Genomic DNA, 12,005 nt, shown 5'->3' on the forward strand with positions numbered 1-12,005 from the left:
ATTCTACCAAGTCCTTCCCAAGGACCTGGGATAGGTAGATGTTATTATTTATTAAAGGTATTAGCACATGTTCCAAATAAACCAATGGTGATATTTTTCAATGCCAATGGGTGTTCAATGGTGCTCCAGATGTTTTCGGATTGCACTCAAGGAGCCTATTACTATTGATACTATCTTTGTTTTCTTTTGACACAGTCATTCTACTTCTATTTTCAAGTTTTTATAGTGTGATTTTCTCTTTTACTCTGCTCTCTCCAGATACTTCAATATTCATGTTGTTGTTGTTGTTGTTGTTGTTGTTGTTATTATTTACTTACTATTAATTCTTATTAATTAAGGTTGGTCGCACAATCAGCCAGATGTCCAGACTGGATTTGGCATACAGAGCAATTATAAAAGAGAGTAAGCAAATTTGTCCTCATATTGAAAACCAGGTGACCACTTAAGATATCTTAATCTGTATATTCTGCTCTTCTTTCCAGGAAATACAGGTGAAGCTTCCTTTACTTTGTTCTTTTGGTGTCAGACACCTCATGTTTAGCTCGGATTCCTTCGTCTTCAATGATCCATCTGACCGAAAGGCCAAACTCTGCACCACAGAAGCAAAAGTGGTGAGGACCTTTGGACAGGAAAAGAAATGGAACTTAAAACATCCAACAGTATTTCCACATTTCAAGTACGTTTACTTTCCCTGAAAGTTTCTTCAGATATCAATTCCACTATTGCATGCCTTGGATTGGGTCCAGAGATATTGCACTTGACATGAACAGAAAAACATTTTTTTCTTCTTATGTAAGATTACTAGTGTCTCTATCCTGCTACATCCATCAGTCTTCAGGGATCTGCATATGTGGGACTGATTGGGGTAGATTGCAGGGGTGACACCGAAATACAATTTTGTCATATTTTATCTATATCTTAAATTATTGTATTCTATTCCAATTTTATTTTAGACTGTATTTTATTCCAGTTTCATTTTAAATCATAATTTATTCCATTTCCATTTTAAATTGCTTCTATCAAATTGTAGTAATAAGTTGTTTCTGGAACTTTGTACTTTGATATGGCCCAAGGGCTAATCAATAAAGACTACATTTCAATGTCATTAGTCTTCAGGGGCAGCTTTTGGGAGAATGCAGGAGAAGGTCCCAGAAAGAAAATTGCCAAGAAATCCCATCATACTAGAAAAATTCCCAGCAAAATTCAACCATCTTCTTTGTTAAATTCCTTTTACGGTATGGCTGCTATATTCCCATCACAGGGCAGACCCAGTGAAGAATTATGTAACTGGAAGATGACTCTTCTATTTTGATAGTGATAGAATTCTCACGAGTGCCATGAAATTTTATGACCATTATATTCATAATGCATAAGAAAACTGCAGAATTGCCTTTCCAACTTAACTGTGATTGGTCATTTATATTAAATTAATTCTGTTCACCTCTGTCTCTAGATATATGTTTAGTATCTAGAAATGATAAATAATAAATCCAGTCAAGCAATCTAAGAGAAAAATACACCTGAATCCAACAAAATAACATTATTGTTATTTTTGTAGAACATTTTAACCAAGTATATGTGCTAAGAATAGTTTTTTTAATTCTTAACTGAAGTAATCCTCTATTTCTTAACTTCATTTGACTCAGAGGGGAAGTTCCAAATGAACTATCAAGATGCTTCAGAAACATTTTGAACATCTGTATTTTGTTGATGTTTAAGCCCAAGTTCTAATTCCAACTTGTTTATTTATATAAGAGTATTCTGTTTATGAAAACAAACAAAATGTCACATATGTAGTGTCAGTAAACTAAGACCTTTCTAGTGTCCTGTTCTATTCTAGCATCTTTGTGTTCTTCTCCACAAAATTAATAATATTGAGGAGAAATAGCACCATATGTCCCCATAGTAAAAAGTCAGTATAAGGAAAAGAATCAGGGAGGGAAAGAGGGAGGGAGGGAGGGAGGGAGGGAGGGAGGGAGGAAGGAAGGAAGGAAGGAAGGAAGGAAGGAAGGAAGGAAGGAAGGAAGGAAGGAAGGAAGGAAGGAAGGAAGATGTTCCCTTCAGAAAGGCAGAGATAAATCAATTCCTTTTTTCAGTGAAGCTTCTTTGGCAAATTAAACTTTTGTTCAATTCCTATTCCTTCCTTATATGAGGATCAGAAGAAGATAACATTTCACAGACATGTCCAAAGCCAATCTGAATTCTTTAAATCTGCCCATAAAATAGGCAGCAAGCTGTCTCTGGATATAATGATTTCAAAAGAATCTGTTGCCACGTAAACTTAATAAATCTTGCAGCATCATGTTTGCAGTTCATTAATCATATTTTCAAATTTTGGCCCCCAAGGAAAGCAATTGGGACATAGATCTTTAAGAAATTTAGAGATACAAAGATTATTTCACTGATTTATTTCATTCCGTGGTGTTACAATTTATGTTTCATTTTCATTTGCCCAAATATCTTTCCATACTTTAGGATAATGTTACACCACACTAATAATTATGTTATTATTTTTTCTTAAACACATATATAAAAATTAAATAGGAAATAAATTCAAATTCCAAATGTCATTTATTTCATTAGTCAATACTCTAGTGTTACTATAAACGGAAGAGTTTAATGTTTTACATATTTTACTCCATGACAGTTATTATCCACTGTAGAGCCCAGCACTCTATGTCTCTGTATAATTCATCTTCACAAAATGCCTTTAAGCTGGACCATAATTATTCCCATTTGATAGATTGGTAATTGAGACTGAAAAATGATGACATGGGCAGCGTTATCAAGTGACTCTATAATTGAACTGGGATTTAACCTAAAGTCTCTGCTGTCCAATGCATTTATCAATTTGTGCTCACAGCAACTTTCTCCCTGAATAATATTTTGAGTTGAGTTGAGTACAGAAACAATTATTTATAAAATGAAACCTATTCCATGTGTTACATTCTTCATGATCAAAACTCAATTAGGAAACTTCAATATATAATTCATAATTCAACTTATGAAACATACATTACCCACATACATATTTCAGCACTTCCGTATTATAAGATGTACAGTGGCTATGTGTCATTCTATAAGGCAGGGGTCCTCAAACTACGGCCCAAGGGCTGGACACGGCCCACCGAAGCCATTAATTCAGTCCATATAGGGACCATGAGGCTGCCCCACCCACATCACCCCACATATCCGCTGGCCCCCACCTGCCTTCTGGAGGCCAGGGAGGCCAAAAACAGGAGCCGGGGCCTCCACGGGTTCAATTTTTGGCTTCCCCGGCCAATAGAGAGGGAGGGACACACACATACACACACACACACACACACACACACACACACACACACACACAAAGAGTCCCTCATACACACCCCGAGGCAGCCATATTCTTTCACTAATCTGTTTTCCACCCCCAGGAGCATAACAAATTAAAGTTTAATTTGTGTGTATTGTTTGGACTGCTAAATTGGCCATGCCCACCCAGTCACATGCCCACCCAGTCACACGACCACCTAGCCACACACACCCAACAGTCTGAGGGATCATGGATTGCCCCCCTGTTTAAAAAGTTTGAGGACCCCTGCTATAGAGAAAACAACCCTCTGTTTAAAAAATGGGGATGATTACGGTTCTTCAGATATTGTTGAGATCAAATGTCTAACATTTCTTGTCACTGACAGTGTTGATTGGGCAAATGAGAGCTCCATCTTGAGAATATCTTGAGGACCACAGATTTCTGAACTCTGCTCTGTTTTAAATTATGCTCAATTGTAACTTTAAACATGAGTTAAAGAGACATAAGAAAGCAGGGCACTGTGGTTCCTTGTCAGCGGCAAATATATAGATCACCCTTTCTCTTTATAGCGACATATTTAGTATTTCTATTAAAATTACAGTTCTTCTCTCAAAATGTATGTTTTTATTTGTTGCTTTAAACTGCCAAATTTCATAAGGAGGTTTGATAGTATTCAATGAAACAGAAGACTTAATAACCCCAAACCGATTTAAAACTCCTACTGTTAGCCATCAAAAAGTATTATGCAGTTATTCCATCTTTTCCTGCTTAATATATTTGAAGGACCCAGATTGTTAGGGTGCAATAGGCTGACTCTGTAAACCACTTAGAGAGGGCTGTAAAGCACTATGAAGCGGTATACAAGTCTAAGTGCTATTGCTATTGATAGATTTGAAGGAAAAGTTGAAAACCCAGGGTAGGAGCATAAACAGACTATGAAGTCTGGATGTTCTATAAATTTCCTTGAATGAGGCAGAGCAATTGCACAGTTAAATTGTCTATAATTTGTCTATCTTATTTCTAATAAACCAACACTCAGGCTGTGATATCTAATTGTAGTACAAGAGAGCCATCTGGTCCTAGCCTACATAAATTAGGATAAATTATATGATAAAAAAGGAGGGGAAAACCCACTCATTTTTAATCTCCTGCCAGAAGGTCGAATCATAATGTACCAAAGAGAAACCACATATTTCCTCCAAAATTTATAACTGTGTCATGGAACCAAACTAACCACCAAGAGAAGATGGTTTGCTAAACCCAACTGAATGCAATGGCACTGTGCCGGTTTGGCTCCATCTTAAGTGATTTCATTACAGAAACAAAGGAAGAAAAAAAACCACTGACTGAGAGGAGCTGAAATTGTTTGAAGCTGAAGAAAGGATGTAACAATTCTGACATTTCAAACAGATGCAAAGATTGTCCAAGGGATTTTGAAAGAAAGGGATTGACTAGTAACATTGTTCTTTTTTTTTAAAGTTGTGCTCAGAATAACATTATATAAGGCTCAATCAATGTTTTAATTTTTTGCTGCCAGGTCAAATCAAATCAAATATTTTATCATTATATACATACATACATACATGCATGCATGCATGCACACATGCACACATGCACACATGCACACATGCACACATGCACACATGCACACACTCACACATATGTATGTATGTAAATTAGACTAAAACTAGAGTAGAGGAAGACATGTTAGAAAGGTAAAATTACAAGCAAAAAACAAAACAACACAAAAGTACAAAACTACAAATACAGTAGAATATTGTGGAATCCTGCAGCACAAAATAGCTGAAATCTACATGCTACTTAAACTCTCCAGTTTGTCTGCTTGTAATCTTCAATTAAAGGACACGGAGGCTCAGTGGCTAAGACGCTGAGCTTGTCAATCAGAAAGGTTGGTATTTCGGTGGTTCAAATTCCTAATGTCATGTAACGGAGTGAGCTCCCCTTACTTGTCCTAGCTTCTACCAACCTAGCAGTTTGAAAGCACGTAAAAATGCAAGTAGAAAAATAAGAACCATCTTTGGTGGGAAGCAATAGTGGATTTTGAAAATTTTTACTACCGGTTCTGTGGGCATGGCTTGGCGGGCATGGCTTGGTGGGTGTGGCAGGGGAAGGATACTGTAAAATCTCCATTCCCACCCTACTCCAGGGGAAGGTTACTGCAAAATCCCCGTTTCTTCCTGATCAGCTGGGACTCGAGAGGCAGGGGGCGGGGGCAGTCAGAGGTGGTATTTACTGGTGGTATTTACCAGTATTTAACTGAAAATTTCCGCTACCGGTTCTCCAGAACTGGTCAGAACCTATTGAATACCACTCTGGTGGGAAGGTAACAGCATTCCATGTGCCTTTGACATTTAGTCATGCTGGCCATATGACCACAGAGATGTCTTTGGACAGCGCTGGCTCTTCAGTTTTGAAACAGAGATGAGCACCTCCCCCTAGAGTCGGGAACGACTAGAACATAAGCGTGAGGGGAACCTTTACCTTTTCATTCTTCAATTAACAAAACAAACTATCGTAGAAGAACTATTTTTGAATAAAAACAGACATCAAATGGGCTATCTTACAGAATGCGCTCAAAATTTGGACCCTATCACTCCCATGGAATTGAAATTTGGCAAACTTATGTTCACTGTCATGCAACCATGCTACCACGCCCCATGTTGTCATAGTCAGCCATGGTCCTGTGTTTCTTATTTCCAATGCTCTGCCAGCTTCCCATAAGAGAAGTCAATGGGGAAGCCAGAAGACATTGGAAGTCGCTCCCGCTCCCAGTGCTTTTTTGCTCTCCTGTAGTCATTCTTTTCTCAGTTTAGGTAAGAAAATATCTTTGAAATGATGAGCCAACAGGTCAGTTGTTTGTCTAGTTAGCCCTTAATCTACCTGAGGATTCAAAATGTCATCCTGTTGGCTAGGGATATGAGAGAATAGATTGTTCTTATGGCAACTTTATTAAAATGTTTTTTTCTTTTTTGCAATTTTTTTTGCTTCTCTTAAAATGCAGTGTTACAAAATAAAAAATAAAAACACATTTGTGTTATTTTTACTAGATCCTTCACTTTTACAATTAGTTTATTTCTGTCTCCTAGATAAAAATTCATTTCTTTCATGGCATTCACATTTAGCTGAATTCTTTGTACATTATTCATTAATACAAACCAATAGTCTTTTAAGTCTTCAAATCATTTCTGTAATGCTTGAATAGATTTCTGGTATCACCTTTTCTTCTTTAGACTCTCCAAGATGTTTTATTTTATGTTTCCTGATTTTCAGCTAATATGGTCAGTAGATCATAGGAACTGTAATCTATGACTTTTAGAGATCACTAGTTTTGAGAATGGATGCTGGGGAATAAAAAATTCCCAAAACTTTTGTAAAATTGTTATTGCCATTTGTGATATATTTCTTATTGAATTAGAAACTCGCGGAATCATATCCGAGGAGAAAGAAAAGAGAATGCAAAGAAGAAGGTGTCAACCAAACAGACATGGGTTGAGAAAGATCAACCCTTCAATCCCGGGGAACCTCTCAAAAGTACAAAGCAGGAAACCGTTGAGACAGCAAAGGACAAAAGAAGTGGTGACAGCATACAAAACAACATTGTGCAATCAAAGGACCAGCCACAACAGGGTAAGTAAACACTCATGTCTAGAGTCTATCCCCAGGAGATTGAGAGCATTCGCCAACTTGGCTTCTTCCATATCTTCAGTCAGCCATTCCAATGGTTGTTTAATTTAAAGTTCTCTGGGGAGCATCAAGTTTAGGAAGACTGAGTTATGGCTCTTTAGCGTGGATAAGATTCATTGCCTTCTATCCATCATTGAGTCAGCATCAAACTATACCAGTATAAATTTTGCTGTCTCCATTGCTAAAACCTGCCTACCATAATCACTCTGTCTGCAAAAGGTGCTTTCCTTATTTTCTGTGTGTGGGTGAAGTTAAAGAAAAGGATGACTGGTTTTCTCCATATTTGCATCCTTTCCCTCCTACCAAATATCGTCAGCTGGCACAAAACTATTCCCCAATCATTTATCTAAACATGGAATGAAGTTCAAGGAGGGGGCAAGCTTTGACAGATGGCCGGACCTCCAAGGCAGCTGATCAGCTCGGTGTGTGAAGACTGGCAAGTAAAGCCTAGGAAAGGATCTCCTGTTTTACTGATCAGCGTTCTCACCCCACAGATCAGTAGTTTTGCTGATCTATGGCAGAGGTTTCCAACCTTGGCAACTTTAAGACTTGTGAACTTCAACTCCCAGAGTTCCCCAGTCAGCTAGCTGAGGAATTCTGGGAGTTGAAGTCCAAAGTCTTAAAGTTGCCAAGGTTGGAGATCCCTGATCTATGGGTTTCTGACAGTTACCTTGAAAATTAGAAAACTGTCAACTGTTGACAACCAACCCCCTCCCCCAAGAAAGCAAATAAGAGGAAGGGGACATCAGGAAGCTCTCTTGCCACCACATAACCATCACTTCTCTCCTGTCTATTAGTTGTTTTCTAGGTCACCTCTAATTAGAAGCAGAAGTTTTTAAAGTATGGAAATAGAGATTAATCGGTTTTCAGGCTGCTTTTGAACATGGCTTTTACTGCTTTTTCAGAGTCCACCTGAACCCCTATTTAAAAGTAGCCTGAAGAAGAGCTGATACCTAGAAGGACATTTGCACAATATAGCAGGGAAGCCCCCCGCTTATTTTTAAGTACAGGTTTAAAGGTAGACTTTCTGTCCTTTAACTGGCGGTCCATGGGCTGGATGTGTCATGAGCAGGCCATGTCCACCCCAGCTCCGGAAAGGGGAAAATATCATAAGTCATGTGACGGCAATGTGACACGGCAAATTTACACCAAATTTATCTAGTTGTTAAACACATTTATATGGTACCAATCAGGGGTGGGTTCCAGCAGGCATTAAAACAAGATGGCAGCGGCTATGGCTCCCGGGGAATTGATTCGGGGGCATGGCAGGCCTGGATTGCTGCCAGTTCCAGCAACCCAGGCCACCAAACTACTACTGGTTCAGCTGAACTGATCCGAACCGGTAGGAACCCACCACTGATATCAATAGAAGAGAATATTAGTAGCTCGGGATTGAACAGTAGGGTCTTGGTGGTTTTCTTGCAGACATTTTATTACCAACCTAGGTAACATTATCAGTGCTAGTGTTGTAAGTTAACAGTAAACAACAACCTAATTACCGAAACACCAAGAACACTTCTACGAACACTGACAGGGCAAGCCAAAATAACAGCAAACTCTATTCCCTTCTAGCACTAATGATGTTACCTAACTTGGTAATGAAACATCTGTTAAAAAGCCACCCAGCTCACAGAATATCAAGAACCCTTCATTTATGTGGTTACCCAATTCATAAGTGTGACTCTGCACCATTACAATATATTTTAAAAAAAAACCTTAATGCCCTCCACTCCCACCTACTAGCCAGTATGAAAGTATCTACCAGTGGATGCAAAATATGTTGCAGATGCAGGAAAGCAAACAAAAAAGCATTTGACAATATACACTTCAATTCATCAGAGGATTGAAAACTTCATATCAAAGAAACAATGATTCACTGAAACTACAGATTAGAATTTGCAAATTGGCTTCTTGCATGAAAAAAAAACAGGATTATAATAAGCAAAGGGTGCATAATACCAGGGACATGCAGTCAGGGGAGGCAGGGAAGGCAGAGCCTCACCACTGTCATCATGAAAAGGAAAAAAAATGTAAAAGGAAAAAGGCTGAGGTAGTTGCTGCTAGAGTCACAGTGGATGACTCTGCTTAGTGCTTAACTGTTTTAAAAAGCCTCTAAAATAGTGCCCTCTACAGGAGGAGGTAGGAGAACGATGTGCCTCATCTAGTCTGGTGTTTTATGATCACTCGAGCAGAGTTAAGCAAGGGTTAAAAGCCGAAAAATTCCTGATTTTTCAGAGCCAAGGTGGCGCAGTGGTTAAATGCAGCACTGCAGGCTACTGCTAGATCAGCAGGTCAGCGGTTCAAATCTCACCGGCTCAGGGTTGACTCAGCCTTCCATCCTTCCGAGGTGGGTAAAATGAGGACCCAGATTGTTGGGGGCAATATGCTGACTCTCTGTAAACCGCTTAGAGAGGCCTGAAAGGCCTATGAAGCGGTATATAAGTCTACTGCTATTGCTATTGCTGATGTAGATGAGGGACATCGTTCTCCCGCCTCTTCCTGTAGAGGGCACTTTTTAAGAGGCTTTTTAAAACAGTTAAGCACTAAGCAGAGTCATCCATGGTGACTCTGGCAGCAACTAGCTCAGCCTGACCTCAGCTCTTGCCTTTTTCCTTTTACATTTTTTTTCTTTTCATGATGACAGGCAAGAGCAGAGTTGAAATCCTCTCTGAAACAGCTGGAAAAGGTACGTGTGTGGGTCGGAGGGAGGGGGAGGAATTCAAACTTCATCCTCAAGTATAGATCTCTCCCCAAGTGTAGTTTGATTGCATGCAGAGTTATGTTGCCTTTACACACACACACACAGACACACACACACACACACACACACACACACACACACAGAGCTGGATAAAAGTATATAAGCCCAGCTTCACTGCTTACAAGTTTGAAAAGGAAACGTGGCTCCACCTGCAATCAAAGGCTCGGATCGGAAGGCAGCAGGGGAATGAGGGGAGGGGTATGGCAGAGGAGCTGCTTTCAAGCCATTGGAAAATATATTCAATCCAACTTCTGTGTTTGTGTTTGTTTGAGAGTAAGTGAGTGAGAGAGGGATCCAACTTCTCTGTATCCGTGTGTCCATTTGAGAGAGGGGGGGGAGGGAGAGAGAGAGGAAGGAGGGGGAGGGAGAAGAAAAAGAATGAAGGAAAACTTTTTCGCAAAGGAGAAAAACAAATGTTGTTGCTTTAAATCGGAACTGAGCATGCCTGGCTGTGGAATTCTGGGAGTTGAAGTCCACAAGTCCAAAAAAATTGAAACCCCTGTGTCCGTGCCTCACCAGCCATAAACCTCACCGCACATCACTGCATAATATCTACAATAGGTTACATCTTTTTAAAAGTTTATGTTGAATCCTGCTTCCTTCATATCTTACATTTTTGCAGTTTAGATGAGAAACTTGTTTTCCATAGTCACCCTGCATTCCTTATAACATATAGTCTTTATGAACACTATAATAAAATCTGTTGTGTACAAATTGATCAAATTCCATAAACAATTTGTTCAATTTCTCCCATTGAAGCATCACCCAACTTCAGACTGACTCTGAAAATGCACAGTAAAATCAAGCATGATAAGAAATACAATATAATAAACTTATAAAACAAAAGGAACAACAAAAGGAATATTTATTTCATTTGAATCGCTCATATAAATTTCTCAGACACAAGAATAAATGTTGCCTAGCCCAAATGTGACTTCAATTTTTTTCCACATTAAAACAATAGCTGTTCTGACAAGAGCCTTTAAAAAAGCCAAACCAGGAAGTGGCAGCTTCCAATGACTTTAAGAGTGAAGAATGCAAAATCCCCATCCAGCCAACAGGCAAATATTTGAAATATTAGACATATTAAACGATAGTATTTCACACCAGGATGGGAGTTAGCAACAGATGGTTCCAACAGGCAGTCAGCTTCATGCTTAATGCTAAACCCTTCAGCGGACTGCACAGCACTGACATATTGGTAATATCAAAAGGCAAACTGGAGCTGGACTTCCAGTTTCACTTAAGGAATGCACAGCTGTGGGAGAAAAAAAGGAGGTTGGGAGTCATTTGGCAGAATGAAATCTCCAGAAATGCAAATTTCATGTGAAGTACCATAGTAATCAATTACTAGAAGCTCCACTAATAATATTCATACATAATCAAAAATTCCATGTGTGCTGCCAAAGCCTTCTGGCCAATCCAATTAAACAAACATTCAGGAACAAAGAAAACCTGCTCGTAAAATTCCTAACCAGGAGATGTAGAGGGCAAATATTCATCTTTATATAGTAACTAGAAGAAAAGGGGAATCCAGCATTCTTAAATCCTCTAGGCAAAATCCTGAGAAGGGTGTATAGATTAGTAGTTGAGTAGCCATCTGTGCATACGTGCGCAAATGGTTCTAGGACTTAGAAATAAACTCGCCTCTATCCCTATTTTCAATTATTTTTATCGGATTAATTAAGGGGTCTCTACAGAGCAGAAGCAGAGAAGTTCTTCATGGGTCTGGCAGAGCAAAGGTAGGCTTCAGAAATGCTCACATGGGATCTGCCTACCATATTATCAGATAAATAAAGTAAACATAAAATTAAATGAGGAATTAAACATTGGTTATTTTAAAAAGTCACACAAAACTGCTGATTTATTGGAAAGTCTTTCTCACAGTCATTGGAATTCACCCGTGATTGCTATGGGCTGCAGTATTGCTTAGTGAAATACCACAGAAATGCTGGCATTGATCTAGTTGTTGTTCATTTGTTAAGTCATGTCCAACTCTTCAGGAGCCCATGGACCATAGTATGCCAGCCCCCACTGTCTTCCACTGTCTCCCAGAGTTTGCCCAAATTCATGTTCATTGCGCCAATGACACTATCTAACCATCTCATCCTCTACTCTCCCCTTCTTCCTTTGCCTTCCATCTTTCCCAACATCATTTTCTGATGAGTCCTGTCTTCTCATTAGGTGGCCAAAGTATTTGTGCTTCAGCTTCAGTATCTGTCCTTTAGGGTTGATGATTGGATCTCC

At 39.1% G+C, this 12,005-nt stretch overlaps 1 protein-coding gene across 1 annotated transcript in view; it reads left to right on the forward strand.

Moving 5' to 3' along the window:
* Positions 1–533: 533 nt before the first annotated feature.
* Positions 534–12,005, forward strand: part of LOC148048205 (uncharacterized) — a 32,107-nt gene continuing 20,635 nt past the window's right edge. The window contains exons 1-2 of the mRNA XM_087707852.1: positions 534–676; positions 6,729–6,940. Coding sequence (XP_087563978.1) covers positions 534–676; positions 6,729–6,940 — 355 coding nt within the window. The remainder of the gene's footprint in view (positions 677–6,728; positions 6,941–12,005) is intronic.

The sequence above is a fragment of the Thamnophis sirtalis genome, unplaced genomic scaffold, assembly GCF_051295495.1.
Source record: "Thamnophis sirtalis isolate CommonGarterSnake01/CBP01778 unplaced genomic scaffold, rThaSir2_p1.2 scaffold_3, whole genome shotgun sequence".
Lineage (NCBI taxonomy): Eukaryota > Metazoa > Chordata > Lepidosauria > Squamata > Natricidae > Thamnophis > Thamnophis sirtalis.